The 25,720-nt window shown below is 42.2% G+C and overlaps 1 protein-coding gene across 7 annotated transcripts in view; it reads left to right on the forward strand.

The window, feature by feature from the left end:
* The window catches only part of uso1 (USO1 vesicle transport factor), a 113,742-nt gene that overhangs the window by 73,678 nt on the left and 14,344 nt on the right, over positions 1-25,720 (forward strand). For 6 of the 7 annotated variants that reach the window (XM_033020104.1, XM_033020123.1, XM_033020075.1 and 3 more), the window contains 9 exons: positions 3,908-4,018; positions 4,877-4,995; positions 9,547-9,728; positions 10,644-10,765; positions 11,885-12,020; positions 15,202-15,380; positions 17,746-17,826; positions 22,297-22,383; positions 25,104-25,220. In XM_033020104.1, the coding sequence (XP_032875995.1) occupies positions 3,908-4,018; positions 4,877-4,995; positions 9,547-9,728; positions 10,644-10,765; positions 11,885-12,020; positions 15,202-15,380; positions 17,746-17,826; positions 22,297-22,383; positions 25,104-25,220 (1,134 nt within the window). The remainder of the gene's footprint in view (positions 1-3,907; positions 4,019-4,876; positions 4,996-9,546; positions 9,729-10,643; positions 10,766-11,884; positions 12,021-15,201; positions 15,381-17,745; positions 17,827-22,296; positions 22,384-25,103; positions 25,221-25,720) is intronic. The other variant, XM_033020094.1, reaches the window with a different exon arrangement.

Raw genomic sequence — 25,720 nt, forward strand, 5'->3', positions numbered from 1 at the left:
ACTAGGCGACTATTTGCGTTTGCAAGCAAAGAATTTCACTGACTTGTTATGTGACAATAAACTATTCAATTTAATTAAAATTCAATTCAAAGGTCTTGAGGGACGACCTTTTCAAGATCTTTAAGAGTACACAAAGGATTTCAGACCAGAGAGTTTGCATCTTTGGGCAAGTCATGGAAAGTACTCATTATTCCAAAACAGAATTCCAGAAATAAAATTGACTTGGTTTGATAGCTTCCCTTTTTTCCATTGAAATGACACGTGTTCTGGGTACAGCCCTCCAGTAAATATGACCCCGCTGGATGGAACATCAAGGTAACCCTTAATCCCTTTAAGGTAACCCAAGTAGTTTAAATTGAATGCAGGGGCCATTTCGAAGGAATTAAGAATAGAATCAAATATTGAGGAAATATAATAATTCACCAAGATTGTTTCGACTGACCATTCAAACTTTGATAGCATGTTCCAAAGCCTGCTCCCTTCCCACCAGGAAGGGCATGGTCAACAGGTGCATGGGGACATCAGTGCATGCAGGATCCTCTCCATATTAAACATCTCGATTTGCTCACACATTGGATGCATCAGATTGCTGGATAATTCCATGATTACCAGAATTACCATGACTCATGAAGGTAACTCATTACCATTTTTAGATTATATACGGATGGCCAATAGATTCTACAAACTGACAATCCTGTAAATAGTGAAATACAGCAAGAGAAAGATAGTGGAGCAAAGGCATGAGAACAGGTTAACTAACCTACATATAATGTCTCCTTGTGTAGACTTATGTAATATGTCTTTCGTTGAATATCACATCTTCATCTATTATCTGTTTTTATCCGTTATCTGTTACCATTTGTCGTGTGTTTACGGCATGTGTTGACTCTTTCACATATGGGTGGAAATCGGGATGTAACTGCAGAGAAACCTAAACTTGATCTTAAATTTCAGTCTAACCTTTCCCTTAACGGCCTCTCTAACCTGATTCATTTTAACGTTAAAGCACCAATAACATTGCTACTTTAGTCATGTAGACTGACCCTCAGTTTTTGCCGCATTGCAATGGGTTGTTAATGTTTGTTCAGATGCCACGGTTCTAATGGCCTGGCAGTTAGAAGTCGGTCCTTCAAAGGCTGAGCAATGAACAGTTTGTTAACTGGAGTTAATGCATCTAGCCCATGTCAGGATGTGAGTATTCCTGGGCACAGGTAGGAGTTTTATCAGTTTTATTCTCTTTCTGGATATGAAACTGGAAATTATAATATTTCTATTGTTTGACATGGGTTATATCAGAAAGATATAATGTAGAACTTTAGACTGTAGAGATACAGTGCGGAAATAGGCCCTTCGGCACACCGAGTCCATGCCGACCAGTGATCATCCCGTATACTAGCATTGGCCTACACACTAGGGACAGTTTTTATACAGCGTGGAAACAGGCCCTTTGGCACACTGAGTCTACGCCGACCAGCAACCATCCAGTACACCAGCATTATCATACACACTAGGGACAATTTTTACAATCTTACCAAAGCCAATTAACATACAAACTTGTATGTCTTTGGAATGTGGAGTGTGCAACCGGAACACCCAGAGAAAAAGAAACGCAGTCACAGAGAGAACTCACAAACTCCGTACAGACAGCGCCCGTAGTCAGGATAAAACTTGGGTCTCTGGGACTGTAAGGCAGCAACTCTACCGCTGCGCCACTGTGCCACCCTGAAATTTGTTGAACAAATTATTTGGTAAACTGACCCACTGAAACAGGAAAGGGGAGATTATTTATTGGTTTGTAGTTCTACGCATTACTTCAATCACAGCAGGAACTCACTTTGTGTAATGGAAGCAGCTTAATCCATTTTGTAACTAATATGATATCAGAGGTCCTCGTCCTCTTAGGTCCTTGTCGACACATATAATATATCGGTACTCACTGGACAACAAAGGGACAGTGGAGGCTTCTGACCTGTTGAAGTAGATACAGTGCCTTCCATAATGTTTGGGACAAAGACCCATCATTTATTTATTTGTCTCTGTAAATTTAAGATTTGTAATAGGAAAAAAATCTCATATGGTTAAAGTGCACATTGTCAGATTTTAATAAAGGCCATTTTTATACATCTTGGTTTCACCATGTAGAAATTACAGCTGTGTTTATACATACTCCCTCCATTTCAGGGCATCATAATGTTTGTGGGACAGCAATGTCATGTAAATGAAAGTAGTCATGTTTAGTATTTTGTTGCATATCCTTTGCATGCAATTACTGCTTGGAGTCTGCGATTCATGGACATCACCAGTTGCTGGGCGTCTTATCTGGTGATGCTCCAGGCCTGTATTGCAGCCATTTTTAGCTTATGCTTGTTTTGGGGGCTAGTCCCCTTCAGTTTTCTCTTCAGCATATAAAAGGCATGCTCAGTTGGGTTCAGATCGGGTGATTGACTTGGCCACTCAAGAATTGACCATTTTTTAGCTTTGAAAAACTCCTTTGTTGCTTTAGCAGTATGTTTGGGATCATTGTCTTGCTGTAGAATGAGCTGCCGGCCAATGAGTTTTGAGGCATTTGTTTGAACTTGAGCAGATAGGATGTGTTTATACACTTCAGAATTCATTATGCTATTACCATCAGCAGTTGTATCATCAATGAAGATAAGTGAGCCAGTACCTTCAGCAGCCATACATGCCCAGGCCATAACACCCCCACCACCATGTTTCACAGATGAGGTGGTATGCTTTGGATCTTGGGCAGTTCCTTCTCTCCTCCATACTTTGCCATCACTCTGATATAAGTTAATCTTCGTCTCATCTGTCCACAAGACCTTTTTCCAGAACAGTGGTTGCTCTTTTAAGTACTTCTTGGCAAACTGTAACCTGGCCATCCTATTTTTGCTGCTAACCAGTGGTTTGCATTTTGCAGTGTAGATTCTAGATTCTGTATTTCTGTTCATGAAATCTTCTGCGGACAGTGCTCATTGACAAATCCACACCTGACTCCCGAACAGTGTTTCTGATCTGTCGGACAGGAGTTTGAGGATTTTTCTTTATTATAGAGAGAATTCTTCTGTCATTGGCTGTGGAGATCTTCCTTGGCCTGCCAGTCACTTTGCGATTAGTAAGCTCACCAGTGCTCTCTTTCTTCTTAATGATGTTCCAAACAGTTGATTTTGATAAGCCGAGGGTTTGGCTGATGTCCCTAACAGTTTTATTCTTGTTTCTCAGTCTCATAATGGCTTCTTTGACTTTCATTGGCACAACTTTGGTCCTCATGTTGATAAACAGCAATAAAAGTTTCCAAAGGTGATGGAAAGACTGGAGGGAAGATTAGATGCTGAGAGCTTTCTTATACCTGCATTAAGGAGGCAATTAAACACACCTGAGCAATTACAAACATCTGTGAAGTCATGTGTCCCAGACATTATGGTGCCCTGAAATGGGGGGGACTATGTAAAATCTACATGGTGAAACCAAAATTTATAAAAATGGCCTTTATTAAAATCTGACAATGTGCACTTTAACCACATATGATTTTTTATATTGCAAAACTCAAATTGTGAAGTACAGAGGCAAATAAATAAATGATGGGTCTTTGTCCCAAACATTATGGACAGCACTGTGTTGGACTGTAGTTTGCTGTAGTTTATGCAGGATGCTAGCAAGTAAGATTACCTCCAGACTAAATCTACAGCTGTACAATCCAAGCTTTTGTTGGATCTCTCTTTGTGCTGTGTGCTCAACTTTGAATTTGTACTTTGCAGATGAGTGGCATTTTTGTTTCTTCAACTGTTATCAGTGTTCGCCATTAAATACTGCAAACTGTATTGCAAACCTAATTAATAGCTTAAACATCCAGTTGAAGTTTGGCATCAAAATGTAAGCTTATCAGTGTCTTTCCTCTTGAATTCAGGGAAGCAACGTACAGACACGGGTTGGCTTGCTGATGTTGCTGTCCACCTGGATGACAGACTGCCCGATCGCCGTCACTCATTTCTTGCACAACCAGACCAACGTCCCATTTGTATCCTTTGTTTCAAAATCTGCAGCTGGTTCTCTAACCAAGGAGAACAATGTGATAACTACTCCCGCAATACAAGAGTGATGGACATGAGGAACTGCAGATGCTGCTTTACAAAAAAGAACTGGAGGACGTAGATTTAAGGTGAGGGGAGGAAAGATTTACTGGGAAACTGAGAGGTAACTTTCTTACACAAAGCTGCCGGAGGAGGTAGTTACGGCATGTACTATCGCAATGTTTAAGAAACATTCAGACAGGTACATGGATAGGGTAGGTTTAGCAGGATGTGGGCCAAATGCAGGCAGGTGGGATTAGTGTACATGGGGCATGTTGGTCGGCGTGGGCAAGTTGGGCCGGAGAACCTGTTTCCGCTCTGTATCTCTTAATTAAAAAAAAAAAAGACACAAAGTGCTGGAGTAATTCAGCGGGTCAGGCAGCATCTCTCGAACATGGATAGGTGACGTTTCTGGTCGGGACTCTTCCTCAGACTGATTGAGTTTGGTGGGGGGAGGGGGAAAGCTGGAAGGGAGGAGGGGTGGGACAAAGCCTTAGCGAGTGAGGTGGTTACAGGTGAGGGGGCTTCTGGTTGTTTTGATGGAAAGTTAATAGTTAAGGCAGATGGTTGTTTTGATGGAAAGTTAATAGCTTTTTACCAAGCGACATAAGAGATTGGGTAAAATGATCTCAAAGAATATAGGTGATTTCCAATATACTATGTATTCACTTGGCAGCAATGATGACATCGAACGTAAAATCAAAGCATACTATTTATTCAACACAATGAAAGTTCCAGAACCTGTATTCTCTGAACCGTTTTATTTCCAAGATGCTTTTAAAGTTGGCCTTGACAATATTCTTCAGCTAACTGCACAGATATCTGAGAACCTTGGAGAGGAGGAGCAGCTTGTGCAAGGCCTCTGCGCCCTTTTATTGGGTATCTGTATTTACGACAATGAAAACACACTGGAGAACTACACTAAGTAAGTTACTAGTTGGTTCAATTTAGTTTATTGTCATTTGTACCGAGGTACAGTGAAAAGCTTTTGTTGCATGCTAACCAGTCAGCAGAAAGACTATGCTTGATTGCATTCAATCCATTTACAGTGTATAGATACATAATAAGGGAATAACGTTTGGTACAAGATGTGTAGGTGTTTGGTACGTTCCATCGTAGCAATTGTTTGCAAAAGCCCTTTTCAGAACACTTTCTTTTTACTTTAGACTTTAGAGATACAGCGCGGAACAGGCATACAGAGTCCGCACCTACCAGCGATCGCCCCGTACCCTAGCACTATCCTGCACACTAGGGACAATTTTTTACAACTTAACACAGCTAATTAACCTACTAACCTGTACTACTTTGGAGGATTGGAGGAAACAAGAGCACCCGGAGAAAACTCCGTACAGGATCGAACCTGGGTCTCTGGTGCTGTAAGGCAGCAACTCAACCGTTGCACCACTGTGTGGCTCGAGTTAAGATCACAACCTGAAAAAATGAATTAATAATCTACTTTTGAATTTGGGATGATTTTCCATAATGTATTTCTGATTATTTTTGATAAATTACCAAACAAATGTGATAATTTGATCTCTTTGAGACAATAACATTGGCTGGATCTTCCCCCTTTCCCTCTTGTATAAAGCAGGACAACACTTCCTATCACTTTGCTAATGGGATTAGTTCTCAATTTTTCAAACAGGACATGGTGGAGCAATTTCTATGTGGTGAGGTGGATGGTGCCAGTGTTGTTACTGTACTGAAACAACCTGTCTGGAGGCACAGCTCGTTATGAGTGCATCAGCAGTACTGAAGCTGAAATGTCTGCTCCCTTGCAAATGCCAATCTCACTAAATGTCCCTGCTATCAATAAGAGCCCCAAATCATTTCCGAAGGTTAATGCCACCAAATATTTTCTCTCCACTTAGTTTAGTTAAGTTAATTGTCAAGTGTACCAAAATACAGTGAAAAGCTTTTTCTGTTGCATGCTACCCAGTCAGCGTAAAGACTATACATGGTTACACTCAAGCAGGCCCCAGTGTACAGATATAGGATAAAGGGAATAACATTTAGTGCAAGATAAAGTCCAGTAAATTCTGATTAAAGATAGACCAAGCGTTTCCAGAGAGGTAGATGGTAGGTCAGGACCGCTCTCTAGTTGGTGATATAGGATGGTTTAGTTGCCTGATAACAGCTGGAAAGAAACTGTCCCTGAATCTGGAGGCATGCATTTTCAAACTTTTGTATCTCATTCAATACCTCTGTACCTGTGCCTTCAAAGTGGGTGCACTATCAATGACCCATTCATTGGCAGCTCCTGCAGTCTGGAAGATCCCCAGTAAACTTGAGATTAATTCTTCCATTTGTTCTTGTATCTGGGTGTTGATGCTTGGTTCCTGGCTAGGAGATGTACATGGGTGGCTGCACTTCAGTTTGGAGCATTAAATGAAGATATTCTCTACCTACATCTCGGCTATTTCCAGGCTCGTGCCTTGAGTTCCCAAGGATTGTTAATCCCATGGATCTAGGTTTTGGAGAGAAAACAAAGCCTCAGTGACATTGATTCCTGTATTCAGCTTTTCAACTAATGATATTAACATTGATCCAGAAAGCTGCTATACCTAGAAGTTCCCAGAATGTGCAGCTTTAATTGCCATCTTATTGATCATAATAAATTGGTAAATTCAGAAGAACCTTCTGAAAGACTCTTGAATTTTCATTGGATTCAGACTCTGGGATAAAATAGTCTTTGCAACAACATGTTACAAGCTAATGATCACCTAATTCTTTCTAAATCCAATCAATACCAGTAGCAAAAGCAATTGGGTCTTGATTACTTCCTGTTATCTCAGATTCTTGTGTTAAAGGTGTGTAAAATATAGACTCATTAAATCCTGCCAGACATTTCAGAATGCGATTTAAAGTTTCAGACCACTTTTTATCCTTCCACTGGGAAAGTGGTCTGAAAGTTTAAATGTCGCTGGGTTTAGAAATGTTGTGCAGGTTTTAGTAAGTCTATACTTGATGGTGAACAGAGCATCATTCTTAAATTTAATCCATACTTTGAACAGGGCAGATTTGCACCTTGAGTCTGGAGTGGTGATCATTTCATTAAATTAAATTTAAAATTGTCACACTTCTCCAGTGTAGCAATTTTGATTGTTGGCCTATTCTAAATCAAGTGTAGGTTGTATTCCTAAGATCATATCATGTGATAGGAGCAGAATTAAGCCATTCAACCCATCAAGTCTATTCCGCCATTCAATCATGGCTGATCTATCTCTCCCTCCTAACCCCATTCTCCTGCCTTCTCCCAATAATCCCTGAAACCCATGCTAATCAAAAATATATCTATCTCTGCCTTAAATATATCCACTGACAGCCACCACCGCCTTTGTGGCAAAGAATTCCACAGATTCATCACCCTCTGACTAAAGAAATTCCTCTTCATCTCCTTCCTAAATGAACTTTAATTCTAAGGCGATGACCTAGATTTTCCCACGTGAAAACATCCTCTCCACATCCACTCGATACAAGCCTTTCACTATTCTGTACGTTTCAATGAGGTCCCCCATCATTCTTCTAAACTCCATCGAGTACAAGCCCAGTGCTGTCAAACGCTCATCATATGTTAACCTGCTCATTCCTGGGATCATTCTTGTAAACATCCTCTGGACTGTCCCCATGGCCCCAGAGCCAGCACATCCTCAGATATGGTGCCCAAAATTGCTCACAATATTCCAAATACAGCCTGACCAGCGCCTTATAGAGCCTCAGTATTACATCCCTGTTTTTGTATACAAGTCCTCTCAAAATAAATGCATTACTGGCTTGCAGATTAACTTTTGGGGAATCCTGCATCAGCACTCTCAAGACCTTTTGCACCTCTGGATTTCTGGATTCTCTCCCCATTTAGAAACTGGCCTTTATTCCTACTACCAAAAAGCCTGACCCCACACTTTGCAACACTGTATTCCATCTACCACTTCTCTGCCCACTCTCCCACCCTATCCAAATCCTTCTGCAGAGCCCCTGCATTCTCTACACTACCTGCCCCTCCACCTATTTTCGTATAATTTGCAAACTTGACCACAAAGCCTTCAATCCCCTCATCCAAATCAAGATTTGAAGAGCAGCATCTTGTAATCCTGGCTTGGTTGCATCTTTCCTTCCTGCAATTATTTCACTGTTTTTCACTTAGTTTGATCGCCTTTAAAACTGCCAGCATGAGATTTGAATATTCATAACCTGCTTCCTCATAAGTAATGGCATATTCTGGGATTCACCATATCTTTGTTCTCTTGGCCAAAGGCTGAATTTTCATTTATTTTGATTTCTGCCTTAAATTGTCTAATTTCTTACTATGTACAGTATTCAAGTGAAGTGTCTAATGTTATCATCTTGGGCTCTTCTCTCAACTTTCATCACATTGTCTCATTGATTCTCATCATTGCCATCTTCTAGGTCACCCACCTAACATGTCTGTTACATTTTGTTTTCCTTTGGACTTTCTCTGACCACTGCGGTCCTTGGGCTTTCTCTAACCAACGAGGAAAATGCTTGTCCATATAAAATGTAACAGAATATTCAATCTCAATTAGATCCATTTATCAATCCTACATCCACACTGACATTTCTCAAAAATCGTTAATTATACTGACAATTCAGTTAATAGTTCACCAAAATCTGAATGATTGTCACCAAAGAATATAGGCACACTTGATAACTGGCTAGTTGGCTCCTCGATCAAACAGGGTCATATGTCTGGCCAGCCTCGATGTCATGTCTGGTTCTACTCACGCTGGCAGAAGAGAAGCAATGGAAGCCTGGTGATTTTCTGAGGCTGAATAATTACATTCTATGAAGGATACGGGAAAAAGTCACAACCTTAGGAAGCATTCATATTGGGATGCATCACAGTTTGCTTTGACAACTGTTCTGTCCAAGACCAGAAGAAATCGCAGTTGTGGATGTAACCCTCTCCATCGTACTTACCCTCAAGATTCAAGAGAGTTTATAGTCATGTGTCCCAGATAGGACAATGAAATTCTTGCTTTGCTTCAGCACAACAGAATATAGTAGGCATAAATAAATACAGAACAGATCAGTGTGACCATATACCAATGAATATGGTCACACTGTGTGTATGTATATATATTTCATACAAACATACTTCACATGTGTGATAGATTACATTGAAATGAAACATCCTGGAGCAAAAGAGAGAGCGCTCATAAATATAATGAGGACCAAAACTGATAAATATAATGAGGACTCACCCACCCATTGGAGGGTGGTGGGTATATGGAACGAGCTGCCAGAGGAGGTAGATGAGGCAGTTACAAGGGTGCTCAAACAGCACACTTGAGAGTGCTGTCAAGAATGTCCCTATGGTCGTTTTGTTAAAGATTGCATTTCCTTTGAGGTAATATGAACTAATTGACAACAGTATCAATATCATTTCATGGGTTAATTAGTCTGTGGATATAAGTGCAGTATATTAAATGATAAAGTTCACTTTTACTGTGTACAGGGAGAAACTAAAACAACTAATAGAGAAGAGGATTGGAAAAGAGATTTTCATTGAGAAGTTGGCTTACATCAGTAAACACGAGCTGTACTCTCGAGCTGGCCAGAAACCACAGCCCAGCTACTCCATTCCGGAGCAAATGCTGCTTGACCACGAATTCACAAAACTAGTTAAAGAACTGGAAGGTAAGCTTCACAACCCTAATGAGCTGAGTAGATAGAACGGTGCAGCACAGGAACATTTTTTAAATCGCTGTTTTTTTTTCCCTTTTTCCTTCCGCCCACAATATTTAATATGTAAAAGAATATGTGATTCTGTTCCATTCTGTTTGTAGTTTGTTTGTTTTTTGCACAAAGTCCACGAGCATTGCCACTTTTCATTTCACTGCACATCTCGTATGTGTATGTGACGAATCAACTTGACTACAACATCTATGCTAAAGATTTATTTATTTTCATTATTTTTAATACTAGCTGTTAGATATGCTCTATTCACTGTGCCTTACTGATCAATCCCAATGACATCAAACAGAATTTCCAACATCTATCTTCTATCATTGACATTTGATTTAGGCAAAGATAGACACAAAGTGCTGGAGTAACTCAGTGGGTCAGGCAGCATCTCTGGAGAAAAAGGATAGGTGATGTTTTGGGTCGGGGCCCTTCTTCAGATTGGAGACCTTCTTTTACCTACCCCTTGACTATGACCCCACAGATGAGTACCAGGCCATTATCTCCAGAACTACTTTGATTCATCACATCTGGCGATCTGTCCTCTACAACCTCATTGTTCCCCAGCTCCACACGGCCCACTTCTACCTCCTCCCAGTCTAAAGAAGGGTCCTGACCCAAAACATCACCCATCCATTTTCTCTAGAGATGCTGCCTGACCCGCTGAGTCAATCTAGCACTTTGTGTCTATCTTTGGTATAAACCAGCATCTGCAATTCCTTGTTTCTATATTTGACTTGGGCAGTCGTGATCAAACTTAAATGTAGTTCATTCAACTTTACAGCTACTCAAGTCTGAACAACAATTCACACATTTAGTTTCTCTTTGTGCAGCTGAGTAATTTTGTTCCATTTCCTTTTTCCAATTAAGTACAAATAATAAAAGCTGTTCAGAAATCCAGTGAGGATGAGAAGAAGGAAGAGGAAGTGAAAAAGTCTCTGGAACAACATGACAGTATCATCAGTCAATACAAGGAGCTTATTCGTGAACAGGTAACATCCATTGCCTCTTCCTGCAAAGGGGGAATCTAGAGCTAGAGGGCATATGTTTAAGGGGAGAGGGGAAAGGTTTAATGCAAACTTTGGGGCAACTTTTTGACTTGGAGAGTGGTGGTTAATGGAACGAGCTGCCAGAGAAGGTGGTTGAGACGGGTACAATAACAACATTTAAAAGACATTTGGATAGGTACATGGGAAGGAAAAGTTAAGAGTAATGGGACAAATGTGGACAAATGAGACTAGCTTAGATGGGGTGTGTTGGTCGGTATGGATGAGTTGGGCCGAAGGGCCTGTTTCTGTGCTGGATGACTATTTCTCACCCTCATGGAGTAAGCACAGAAATTACTCTTCTGCCCACCATGTCAATACTGACCTGTTTGGCCATCAACACTTATCACATTTGTCTGTATTAAGTCCATATCCATCTGCCTAACCTACTCGTATGCCAGTCTAAGTGCTTGTTAAACATCGTGATTATATCTGCTCTTCCACCACATCCGGCAGCTCATTGCAAATATCAACGACATTTTTTTAAAAACTTGATAATATCAAACTGTGTGTGATACTAGAGAGGCATATTGGTGGGAGAGCTGATTCTCGAAGACGATGAATATTTTATAGTTAAGCAGTGTGCAATTTGGAATACATCTCCTGGAAATGTAGCCTTGAGAATTAACTGTCACATATAAAGTGTGGAAATACTTGGAGGAAAATTACTGTTACCTGGAATGAACAGGGTGGAACAGTGGCGCAGCGGTAGCATTGTTGCCTCTCAGCGCCAGAGACTCTGATTCCATCCTGACTATGGGTGCTGTCTGTATGGAGTTTGTATGTTCTCCCTGTGAGCCCATGAGTTTTCTCCAGGTGCTCCAGTTTCCTCCCACACTCAAAAAACGTGCAGGTTTGTAGGTTAATTAGCTTGTGTTAATTGTCCCTAGCTTGTTGGATAGTGCTAGTGTACGGGGTGATTGCTGGTCGGCAAGGACTCGATGGGCCTGTTCTCAAAAAGGGCTGCATCTCTAAAGTAAAATCTAAAGAACAGAAACTAGGTTTGGTAATGGCCCAAAGGCTGGTGAATTAGTTAATAAAGCATGTCTTTCTTCAAAAATACAGGACATGCAGCTGAATGAGTTGAAGAAACAAGTAACTGCCTTGACCACTCAGAATGAACAGAGCCAAACTATGATAACGCAACAGGCAGCACAGATTCAGCAACTAAAGGACCAGTACAATCTTCTCAAAATACAAGGTATCACTTATTTCTTATATTTTCTTACATCATAGGGATGTGCATTTCCTTGTTACATCGTACAAGGCCATTCAGCCCATTACGTTTTAGCTCCGCATTCAACACCATTGTGCCTGAGCTACACACTCCAAACTCTCCCAGTTGACTGTGCCTGAACCCCACTGTTGGTGGATCACCAGCTTCGTGACAGACAGGGAAGCAGCATGTGTGGCTGGGAAAACACATCTTGAACCCGCAGACCCTCAGCATAGGAGCACCGCAAGGCTGCGTACTCTCTCCTCTCCTCTACTCTTTCTACACCACGACTGCACCTCCACTGACTCCTCTGTCAAGCGACTCAAGTTTGTGGACGACACAACCTTGATTGGACTGATCCAGGTTGGGGAGGAATCTGCCGACAGACAGGAAGTGTCACAGCTGGCGTCCTGGTGCCATCACAACAACCTGGAGCTCAATACTCTTAAAACAGTGGAATTGATTGTAGACTTTGGGAGAACTGTCCCTCCCCTCAGCCCCACTTACCATCAACAACACCACAGTCATATCTGTGGAGTCTTTTAAGTTCCTTGGAACCACCATCTCCAAGGACCTTAAATGGGTCCACAGTCAAAAAGGCCCAACAGAGGATGTACTTCCTGCAGCAACTGAGGAAACACAATCTCCACAGGCAATGATGGTCCAATTCTATACGGCTATCATAGAGTCTGTCCTCACCTTCTCCATCATGGTCTGGTTTAGCTCAGCCACCAAGCACGACATTCGGAAGCTGCAGCGAATCGTCTGATCAACTGAGAAGGTTATTGGCTGCAACCTTCCCCACATCACTTGCGAGCGGAGCACCAAGGCAAATTCCTTGTATGTGTACATACTTGGCCAATAAACTTATTCATCTGTGAAAAAGTTTTGATAACACAGTCCCATGAATCCTGGCAACATCTTTGTAACTATGTTCTGCACCCTTTCTAGCTTACTGGTATCTTTCCGATAGAACGGTGACCAAAACTGATCACAATACTACATGTGTGGCCTCACCGACATTTTGTACAACTGCAGCATAGCATCCCAACTTCTATACTCACAAATCCTTGATCTACTTACCCAACTGATGAGGTTCTGCCAAAATTCTCGACATCCTTCAATACTGCCTATGCTGGCAACGTCTTCACTTCATCACCATCAACCTAATTCACAGTACTATAACAAAAATTAAATGACATTTGGACAGCTACGTGGATAGGAAATGGTTAGAGCAGGGGTGGGAAACCTGCGGCCTTCTAGGTCACTAAGTGCTGCCTTTTGAATGAGTCCAAATTTTGTAGAACAAATCCTTTTAATTTTTATTGTTTAAGAAGGAACTGCAGATGCGGTAAAATCGAAGGTCGACAAAAATGCGGGAGAAGCTCAGCGGGTGAGGCAGCATCTATGGAGCGAAGGAAATAGACAACGTTTCGGGTCGAGACTCTTCTTCAGACTCGTCTTGTCTCGTCTTCTTATTTGTCTGAAGAAGGGTCTCGACCCGAAATGTTGCCTATTTCCTTCTCTCCATAGATGCTGCCTCACCCGTTGAGTTTCTCCAGCATTTTTGCCTAACTTTTATTTTTATTAATATGGTTTGTTTTTTTGTCATTATTATTATTTTAATCTTAAAATGAACATATTTAAAATACCAAAGAGTAAAAGAAGATTCAACATAATAATCCTCCCCGACTGACGGCCACAATTAAAACATTAGTAAGTCGTGGGGGCTATTTAACACCTGTTATGTTCATAATGCGACTCTAGAATGTACGTTAACCTCCCTGCCTGACTGGCGCCACCACCGCCTGAGGCTGGTTGACGAGAGAGAAAATGTCGGAGAGAGTCCGCTGGCCGTCCATTCTTCAGTATTATCAACTTTTGATAGCAGTGTACGTTTGTAAAGTGCGTTGCCTATCGCAGGGACAGGTGTTAGCAAATTTTTATCTTTGCGAGAACAGATAGTTAAATTTCATGAAGAACAAAATCAGCAATGTGAATTATTGATAGAAGATTTCTATAGAAATACTGCATTTCTGTGTGATATCATGTCAAAGCAAAATAACTTTAATGTTCCTTTGCAAGGTAAAACTAAGTATATATATATATGTGGCAACAAATCCAAGCATTTCGAAAAAAGCTATATTTTTTCAAAACTCATCTACTTCAAAATGAAATTTCGAAAACATTTTCCCCAGTTAGCGAAGGTCATTGATGAGCAGGATCATGCAAATCATTTGAAAAATACGCAGCTGTTATAGACTTATTAATTAAAGAATACAATGAAAGGTTCACTGACTTTGAGAATCATGACATCACACTCAAATTAGCATTTCAACCTCACCTAGTTGATGTCTCCAAGGCTCCTAAAGAACGACAGATGGAATTGATTGACATTTTAAAGTCCTTATTTGACGCCAAGAAAGATCTGATTGAAATATGGAAAAATGCAATAGGATACCCACGTCTTTGGCAACATGTACGAAAAATGCTTTCTTGCTTTTCAACCACTTATTGCTGCGAATCTACATTCTCCTACCTAACCTAAATCAAGACACCCTTAAGGTCACAAATGGCGAATACCCATCTAGAAGATCAGCTGAAACTGCGTACCTCCATGTTGCAACCAAATATTCAAATGCTTTCCCACAAAAAGCAGTCACAACAAAGTTATTAAAGTTAGTTAGCTTTAGAATTAACAATTTGTTTTCATTTTCTTGAAGTTAGTACATAGTAGTACATAGATTTTTACAAAAATAATGTAGATTTTGAAGTATATCTAATTGAAGTTTCTTGGATGAGGCCTTATTAGATTACAGCTAACAATGCGGCATTCCAACATGAAAAGGTTCCCCACCCCTGGGTTAGAGGGATATAGGCCAACGCAGGCAGGTGGGACTAGCGTAGAGGTGAATCCTGGTCGGCATGAGCAAGTTGTGCCGAAGGGCCAGTTGCTATGATGTCACCTATTTTAACGTCATTTGCAAAAATAACGTTAACTATGCCATGTCATCCAAATCATTGATGTAGACTTTAGACATACGATGGCCATAGCACCGACCAGTGGTCACAGGCTCCAGTCCAAGGCCACTGGCATGCAGAAATAAAATCCAGATTTTGTTTTCATAATGAGTTCAGAAAATCAAAGCCTCTCTCTGTTCCTTAGGTAAACCCGTTGACAGCCATCATCACATGCACAATGAAGCGGCACAGATCAATGGCATCCAACCCAAGGCTGACATGGAAGAAATTGGAAGATTACAGGAAGAGCTGGAACAATTGAAGAAGCAACATGGCATATTAGAAGGGCAGCTGGCTGAAAAGGACTTAATCATTGACAAAATGGTACACACGTTTTACGTTACTTTAGACTTTAGAAATGTAGTGCGTAAGCAGGTCCATCAGCCCACTGAGTCCGCACCGATCACCCCAGACATTAGCACTGTCCTTCACACTAAGGACAATTTTACAATTTCACCAAAGCTAATTAACCTACAAACCTGTGTGACTTTAGAGCGTGGGAGGAAACCGGAGCACCCGGGGAAAATCCATGTGGTCACGAAGAGAGCGTACAAGCTCCGTATGGATAGCAGCCATAGTCAGGATCAAACCTGGGACTCTGGCATTGTAAGGCAGCAACTCTACCATTGCTCCACTGTGCCACCCTTTAAAGTTGACTCAATGTAAAAGCAAACTCCTCTTTGGGCCCTGGTGTGATTGCATGTGCCAATAGACAAAGAGAAGATGCTTACATACTAGGAACCAATAGGATATTGTCAAGTTTTGAGATTTACAACACCATTCAGGAACACGCAATGTAGCAGGAATAGGCAACCCACCCTTCAAGCCTGCCCTGCTTTTCAATGCAATCATAGCTGATCGTGCTGGCCTCCATCTTTCGTGTGACAGTTCCCCAGAACACTCACTACCTCAATCTTTCAAATATTTATCCATATTTACCCTCAGTATAATCTAATAATCTGGTCTCCACCACTTTGGGGGGCAGAGCATTTGAGTGATTTACCAGTAGGCATTTGCAAGCAGTTAGCTACAGTAAGGGACTTTCATGGGAGCTAAATATGGTCTGATGTGCCTACTGAAGCCTCAGTATCTAATTCCTGCTTTTATATTCTAGTCCTCTTGAAATAAATGCTAACATAGCATTTGCCTTTCTTACTATCGATTTAACATTTTGGGAATCCTACACCAACACTCCCAAGGACCCTTGCACCTCCGATTTCTGAATCCTCTCCCTATTTCGTCTATGCCTTTATTCCTACTACCAAAGTGCGTGACCGTACACTTTGATATGCTGTATTCCATCTGCCACTTCTTTGCCCACTCTTCCCAACCTGTCCAAGTCCTTCTGCTGAGTCTCTGCTTCCTCTACACTGTCTGCACCTCCACCTAACTCAGCCGTTCAGGCTCCATCTCTGGAGAAAGTGGATTGGTGATGTTTCGGGTTGGGACTTCCTCAAGTGGATCTACAATGAATTTTAACTGATGAAAGTAAAGATTGCCATGTATAAACAAATCTTTGCTCCAAAATTAGCAAGCAGGCATGCAACTTCATGGATGAAAACATTATCTATTTATTCCTCTATTAAATTTCATTCAAGCTTATCCCAAGAGAGGGATCTCAACTTCTCTGGATGATGGAATTGATGGCTTTGTAGCCAGGTTTGTGGATGATACGAAGGTAGATGGATAGGCAGGTAGTGTTGAGGAAGCAGGGATTCTGCAGAATGACTTGGACAGGTTGAGAGAGTGGCCATAGAAGTGGCAAACTGACTACAGAATTGCAAAGTTTACGGTCATACACCTTGGTAGATGAAATAAAGATGTAGATTATTTTCTAAGTGGAGAGTGGATCCAGGTGCAAAGGGACTGTGGTGCAGGATGGTGCAAGAAGGTAATTTGCAGGTTGAGTGGGCGGGAAGGAAAGCAAATGCAACACTAGGATTCATTTGAAGGGGATTAGAATATAAAATAGCGAATGTAATGCTGAGGCTTTATAAAGTGTTGGTCAGACCACATTGGGAATATTGCGAGCAGTTTTGGGCCCTGTATCTGAGGAAGGACATATTGGCACTGGAGAGGGTCCGGAGTAGGTTTACGAGAATGATCCTGGGAATGATTGGGTTAATGTTTGATGAGCGTTTGAAGGCTCTGGGCCTGTATTCACTGGAGTTTAGAAGGATGAGGAGGGGACCTATGAAACTTACCGAAAAAGGAAAGGTCTGGATAGGGTGGATGTGGAGAGTATATAGTTAGTTTCCACTAACAGAAAGGTCTAGGACTAGAGGGTACAGCCTCAAAATAAAAGGGTCATACCTTTTAGATCGGAAATGAGGAGGAATTTCTTTAATCAGACGGTGCTGAATCTGTGGAATTAATTGCCACAGGTGGCTGTGGAGGTCGTCATTGGGTATTTTTAAAGCAGAGATGACAGGATCTTGATTAGTCAGGGTGTCGGGGGTTATGGGGAGAAGGCAGGAGAATGGAGTTGGGAGGCAAAGATCAGCCATGATTGAATGGCGGAGTGAACTCGATGTGCCAAATGGCCTAATTCTGCTCCTCTGACTTGTGAACATAAATTATCGCAGCATTTAGAGTACATTTTTGATTATTTTTATGCTTGTTTAGTCTGAAAAATAGCTCTGTTGGAAAGTGGATAAATAACTGAGAATTGTGGTTTGTTTTTGAACAGCAGACGAGCCAGATATCAGGAAACAAAGATACAGACGATTGTACAGATAATAGTGGGGAGCCAACGGCTGCACCACACAAGGTGGGTTATTTCCTTCGAGGTCAAAGTAAGTACAAATGTCAGTACAACCACATTAATCATTGAGACGGACAGCACAAACAGGCCATTCCGCCGAACTTCTTCAATTCAAAAGTAGTGCCAATCTACACTGATCCCATTTGCCTGCTTTAGGCACATTTAACCACTATTCCTATCCAAGTATCCAAGTTCAAGTTCACATTTATTGTCACATGCACCAATTGGTACAGTGATATTTGAGTTACCATACAGCCATACAAATATCCATCCAAATGCCGTACAGATTTTGTACCTGTATCTGCCATTTCCTCTCTCACTTCATTCCACATGACCACAATCGTCTGTGTGAAAAGGCTTGCCCCTCAGATCTCCAACTGAACAAATAATTTGATAGACACAATGTGCTGCAATAACTCAGCCGCATCTGAGTTACTGCAGCATCTCTGGACAAAAAGGATGGGTAACGTTTCGGAAAGAAGGGTACCGACCTGAAAGATCACCCATCCTTTCTCTCCAGAGATCCTGCCTGACCCGCTGAGTTGTTCCAGCACCTTGTGTCTATCTTTGGTATAGACCAGCATCGGCAGTTCCCTGTTTCTACAAATAATATTTGATACTTATCATTATCCACTCAGTGAAACACCGATCACAGGAATGCCTTCAGAGAATGTACATTTTGTCAATCAGATGATGTTAGTTTTCCATGATGTGCATGTAGTAACATTAGGATTCTCATTTAATACCAATTAACCAATGTCAGTGATTCAATTATATTTTATTGTCACATGAGCTGAACGCAAGTAAAATTCTTTGTTTCGCATACAATTCAATAAAATAATGATATACATAAACATAAACATAAATAAGTACAAAAGTCTAATTTTAGTAATGTAAGAATAGTAGACATCACCGAGGCAGTAACAAAGCGTCACCACAGGTTCGGTGTCATCTTGTGTGAGAAGGAACTGTAGGTTATCCACTTTGGTGGCAAAAACAGGAAAGTAGACTATTATCTGAATGGTGGCCGATTAGGAAAGGGGTAGATGCAACGAGACCTGGGTGTCATGATACACCAGTCATTGAAAGTAGGCATGCAGGTGCAGCAGGCAGTGAAGAAAGCGAATGGTATGTTAGCATTCATAGCAAAAGGATTTGAGTATAGGAGCAGGGAGGTTCTACTGCAGTTGTACAGGGTCTTGGTGAGACCACACCTGGAGTGTTGCGTACAGTTTTGGTCTCCTAATCTGAGGAAAGACATTCTTGCCATAGAGGGAGTACAGAGAAGGTTCACCAGACTGATTCCTGGGATGTCAGGACTTTCATATGAAGAAAGACTGGATAGACTCGGCTTGTACTCGCTAGAATTTAGAAGATTGAGGGGGGATCTTATAGAAACTTACAAAATTCTTAAGGGGTTGGACAGGCTAGATGCAGGAAGATTGTTCCCGATGTTGGGGAAGTCCAGAACAAGGGGTCACAGTTTAAGGATAAGAGGGAAGTCTTTTAGGATCGAGATGAGGAAAACATTTTTCACACAGAGAGTGGTGAATCTGTGGAATTCTCTGCTACAGAAGGTAGTTGAGGCCAGTTCATTGGCTATATTTAAGAGGGAGTTAGATGTGGCCCTTGTGGCTAAAGGGATCAGGGGGTATGGAGAGAAGGCAGGTACAGGATACTGAGTTGGATGATCAGCCATGATCATATTGAATGGCTGTGCAGGCTCGAAGGGCCGAATGGCCTACTCCTGCACCTATTTTCTATGTTCTATGTGCTGGTTGGTTTAAACCGAACATAGACACAAAGAGCTGGAGTAAATCAGACGTTTCGGGTCGAGACCCTTCTTCAGACTTTCATCTTGTCCGCTTCAAGTTTCATGTTCTTAAAACGATAGACCATAAAAGTCTGTTGTCCTAGATTGCACTGGTTTGGAGCTGTAGGGGTCAGCCTGGCATGCTGACGTTTAGTCAGTGTCCTCCCCCGCTGCAGGCCATGTCCAATCTGTCCGACTTCTGGGGCCTCCAGCGGCGCTAGATCCAGTCCCGACGTGCCTTCGGGTGGGTTCCCGATCCCACCGACTGACGAGCCTGCGGGCGGGTTCATGATCCTGGTCCCGACGAGCCTTCAGGTGGGCGTCGCAGCCGTGGCGCCCTTTGACGTTCTTTCATTATTTGCCTTTGTAACCTGAAGTCTCTGGTGATTTGTCGCTAATGATCTGAGCTGGTCATGGTAAATATGCAGGAGTAGTTATCTAGTGACAGTTTAGTTCAGGTTAGAGATACAGCGTGGAAGCAAGCCCTTCGGCCCACCGAATCCACCCAACCAGTGATCTAGCACTATCCCACACACTAGGGACAATTTACATTTTTTACCAAAACCAATTAACCTACAAACCTGTGCGTATTTGTATTGTGGGAGGAAACCGGAGAACCCGCGGAAAACCCACGCGGTCACAGGGAGAATGCCCAAACTCTGTACAGAGGTGTAGTCAGGATCAAATCGAGGTAATTCCACCGCTGCACCACTGTGCCACCTAGTGACTCCAGCGGCCCACACCATCAACATCTCACGTCATTTATGTGCAAGTGGAGAATTCTTTAGCCTGTGACTTCCATAAGTTCTAGGAGAAGAATTCGGCCATTCGGCACCTCAAGTCTACTCCGCGATTAGATATTGGCTGATCTATCTTTCCCTCTCAACTCCATTCTTCTGCCTTCGTCCCATCACCCCGACACCCATACAAATCAAGAATCTGTCAATCTCTACCTTAAAAATACCCAATGACGGCCCCACAGCTGTCTGTGGTAATGAATTCTACAGTCTCACGACCCTCTGACTAAAGAAATTCCTCCTCATCTTTCAAAAAGTATGTCCTTTTATTCTGAGGATATGGCCTTTATCTTTAGACCAAGGCCATTCACTATTCAGCAATTTTTAATGAAGTCCTCCCTCATCCTTCTAAACTCCAGCGAGTACAGGCCCAGTGCCTTCAAACGCTCATCATATGTTAACCCAATAATTCCTGAGATTATTCTCGTAAACTTCCTCTGGACCCTCTTCAACACCAGCACATCCTTCTTCAGATGCAGGACTTAAACTGCTCACAATGGTCCAAATGTGGTATGACCAATGCATAAAACCTTAGCATTACATCCCAGCTTTTGTACTCTAGCCATCTCGAAATTAATGCTAGCATTGTATTTGCCTTCCCTACTACTGATTTGACTTGCAAATTAACTTTTTGGGAATCCTGCATCAGCACTCCCAAGTCCCTTTGCACCTCCGATTTCTGAATTATCACTCCATTTCGAAAATAGTTTATGCCGTTATTCCTACTACCAAGATGCATGACTCCACACTTTGCTGCGCTGTGTTCCATGCAACACTTCTCAGCCTACTCTCCCAATCTGTCCAAGTCCTTCTGAAGCCCCTGCTTTCTTTACACCACCTAACCCTCCACCTATCTTCATATCATCTGCAAACTTGACCACAGAGCCTTCAATCCCTTCGTCCAAATCAATTTTACACACCATGAAGAGTAGCGGCCCCAGCCACTCCGCTAGTCACTGGCAGCCAACCAGAACAATCCCCCTTTATTGCCACTCTTTGCCTTCTGCCATCCAGCCAACCTGCTATCCATGCTAGTAACTGCCCTGTGATACCGAGGGCTCTCGTGATCTTTAGCAGCTTCGCGTGCGGCACTTTATAATAGGCCATCTGAATATCCAGGTAAATCACAACCACTGACTCTTCTTTGTCTATCCTGCTCTTTACTTCCTCAAAGAAGGCAAGATCTCCCTTTCACAAAACCATGTTGACTTCGGCCTATTTTATTGTGTGCATTTAAGTACTCAGAAACCTCGTCTTTTATAATGGACTCCAGAGCATTATAACTGAGACTGGAGGCTGATTGGGGTTAGACTATAGGGATTGGGTGCGGTGAGTAAAGGCAGCATGTCCAGAATGGAAGATGGACACAAAAAGCTGGAGTACCTCAGCGGGACAGGCAGCATCTCTGGAGAAGAGGAATGGTTGACGTTTTGGGTCGAGACCCTTCTTCAGACGTCTGTACGTCTGGAGTCGAACTGAAGCCACTAATTCTCTCGGTGTGTAATGCCACCCGATCTAAAAGCACAATGAGAACGGTTATCAAAAATCAACGTGCATAATATGCACAGGATGGTCATCAGAAACAGAATGGAGATAGAACAGCACAGCAGAGGAACGTGTCCTGTAGCCAGTGGGAGGTCATTGACAGTGCTTATACCGTGGACAGTGTTGGCATAACAAACAATTTATTTCTTGCTTGAGTCTGTAAATAAACTTTAATGTCGTGGTCAAAATAGTTAAGAACAAACTAAGCCATTTGTTTAAACTGAATTGATTGCAGCCAATTCTTGCGGTTATAGTTACCTCTGCACTTAAATACAAACATTTCTGTCATCAGTATGGCTAAATTTACGAACTTTCTCAAAGGAACTGGAAACCTTGCGGACTCTAGTACAGACACAGGCTGCCGAAATCAGCCAGCTTCAGGCCAAGAAGCAAGAGCTGGAGAATCAGGTAAGAGATGATGCATTTAGCCTGGAGATGAAGAGGAATTTCTTCAGCTAGAGGGTGGTGAATGTGTAGAATTAATTGCCATAGATGGCTATGGAGGCCAAGTCTTTGGGTATTTTAAAGCGGAGATTGATAGGTTCTTGATTAATAATAGCTTCAAAGGTTATAGGGAGAAGGCAAGAGAATGGGGTTGAGAGGGAAAGATAAATCTGCCATGATTAAATGGCAGAGTAGACTTGAAGGGCTAAATGGCCTAATTCTGCTCTTATGTGACGCACAGTGGCATAACGGTGGAGTTGCTGCCTTACAGAGCCTGAGTCCTTGGTTTCATCCTGACTATGGGTGCTGTCTGTACCAAGTTTGTACTTTCTTGCTGTGACCTCGTGGGTTTTCTCCGGGTGCTCCGATTTTCTCCCACACTCCAAAGACATGCAGGTTTGTAGGTTAATTGGCTTCTGTAAATTGTCCCTTGTGTGTAGGATAATGCTAGTGCATGGGGTGATCGCTGTTCAGCGTGGACTCGGTGGGCCGAAGAGGCTGTTTCCATGCAGTATTTCTAAAGTAAAGTGGATGTCTTATGATCTTAAGTCTTTCTGGAAAGCTTTCTTGTTTGGTTCAAACCATCAAATATTATTTTTTTTTTTTTAAACTGCTGGAAGAATGTGGTGGGTCTAGCAGCATCTATGTAAACAAACTGTTGGTCGATGTTTCTGGCCTAGACCTTGCACCAGTCTGATGTTAGGGTGTCAACCTGAGGCATTGACCGAGTGTGTGTCTCCACATATGATGCTTGACCTGCTGAGACCCAGCAGTTTGAGTTTTGCTCCAGATTCCAGCATCCGCACTCTTTTGTGCCTCTCCATCAAATCTTATGGCGTGACCTGTGGGAAACACATTGGTGGATCAAAGACTAGGGCCAGAACTTGATAGCCCAGGACCCAGAGCTTGATCTTGTACACAGAAATAGGAGAAACATGGATGCCTCATCAATGGCTAATGTTTTTAGTGCGATGTCAGTCATTCAGTATAAATAATTTATATACCATAGTGGCATTCAAGAGGATTTTAGATAGGCACATGGATATCGATCACATGTGGGCAGAGAAGATTATTTAAACTTGCCGTCATGTTTGGAGCAACCATTGTGGTCCATAGGGTTTGTTCCTGTTCTATGTTCTATGTAATGCTTGTCTTGTTAAGTAACAGGAACTGCTCATAGTGATGTTTATCCACAGTATGTCATTTAAAATTAATTGACCCTCTGAACATTGATACGAACCGCATTTCAAAAGTATGTGACCCTAATAGAGTAGTTCAACATTCAGGCTTGCTTTGCGATTATTTATGCAAAGTTTGTTTTAGATGTGAGAAGAGTTAGAATTTTTGTTAATATTAAACAAGAACAGCAAAGAATGAAAATATCCAGCAGAACAGTCAGTATCTGTGTAAAGACAAGCAACTAATGTTTTCAGCTCCAAGACCCTTGTCAGAGCAGGAAATGAGAGGGAAAAAATAGGTTGTATAGTAGAGAGAAGGTGGGAAGGATGTTTAAAATACATGGAACATTACTGATGGGATGTTTAGTTCAGAGATACAGCGTGGAAACAGGCCCTTTGGCCCACCAACACCGCACCGACCAGAGATCACCCGTACACTGGTTTTATCCTACACAGTAGGGAGAGTTTACAGACGGCAATTAACTTGCAATCCCGCACATCTTTGCAATGTGAAAGGAAACCGGAGCACCCGGAGAAACCCACGTGCTGGAGTAACTCAACGGGACAGGCAGCATGTCTGGAGAGAAGGAATGGGTGTCAGGGGAGAGGGAGACATCGAAATATGGAATGGTAAGGTGTGAAAACGAGAGAACATAGGTGACGAAGATCAAGGAAAATGGAGAAAAGGTCAATAGATGTAATTTTTCATAACAACGCATCACACTAATACAAAGCAAAATAATGCAGCTAGAAATCTTAAATAAGAGAAAGAAACAGCAGTAGAGAAAGAAGCAGACAAAATTAATGACCTTTCATTAGAATTGGGTAAAGTTAGAAATTATACGTTTAGATTAGTTCAGAGATACAGTTTGGAAACAGGCCCTTCCACCCACCGAGTCCTTGCTGGCAGCGATCCCTGCATCCTAGCACTATCCTACACACCAGGGACAATTTGCCATTTTTACCAAAGCCAATCCACCTGCAAACCTGCACTTTTTTGGAGTGTGGGAGAAAACTGGAATACCCAGAGAAAACCCAGGCGGGTCACAGGGAGAATGTCCAATCTCCATACAGAAGACAGCACCCGTAGTCAAGATCAAACCCGGGTCACTGGCGCTGTAAGGCAGCAACTCTACCGCTACACCACCATTAAGTTGCAGAGAGATGGTGGGCTGAGGAAACCACCAGCTTCTTTGCAATATATTCCTGCCTTTCATGGTGTGAGAGGCCTTCGGGCAGAAGCAGTCATTCTCTCCGCAGGTGTTTACCTGACCTTCCCAGTATCTCCAGCATTCTCCATTCTTTTTTATTCGACTGGAATAAACTTCCACAAAGGCAGTTACAATGAGTTATATAAGAAAATATGCAATAATTATATTTTTGAAATATCTTCTCAGCAAAATTTTGCAAGCCCATCAAAAAGGGTAATTTAAAAGGGTAATTGCAGACCATCCGCTTTGGGAGTGATATCTGAAGTGTTTTTACTTTTTATATCCTTATTTAAAGCCTGCAGCCATGACTGGGCTGGGTTCAGGAGATGTTGACCGTGATTCTTCGTTAAGAAGGATTACACAGCTGGAAAGCAGAGTATCAGCATTGGATGATGAAAATCAAAAGTTAAAGGTATGTTTCCAATTGACCTGTTCTGACATAGCTATTTACCAATCCACCGAGCTCTCAAATCGCTTCATGTCTATATTGCTTGGGTGTATCATTCTGGCTGTAATAATTTTTATCACGTTGAACCGTCATGAATGGTAAATATATTTAGCCAATACCACACTCAATCTGCTTTTGTAGAAAAGGGTTGGGGGGGAGGGGTAGAGCAGCTGGTAGAAGTGCTATCTAGCCGCTCCAAGAGATCTAAAGGGCCTGTCCCACTTTGCGATTTTATGGGTGACGATGGCCGTCAGTGACTGACACCCGATGTCGCCTGAAAACCGTCAACTGGGTTCGACAGGATGTGACACAGCTCAGTCAAGGTACGTCACTCCGCGTCACCAATTTCCACGCGTCACCATGGGGCAGGGCACGGATCACCGTGCGTCACCAGAGGGAAAGCATAGGACAGCGCCTGTGACGTCACAGCCGTCAAGCGGCGTCAATATACGTCCACCCGCGAC

Source organism: Amblyraja radiata, chromosome 1 (genome assembly GCF_010909765.2).
Source record: "Amblyraja radiata isolate CabotCenter1 chromosome 1, sAmbRad1.1.pri, whole genome shotgun sequence".
NCBI lineage: Eukaryota > Metazoa > Chordata > Chondrichthyes > Rajiformes > Rajidae > Amblyraja > Amblyraja radiata.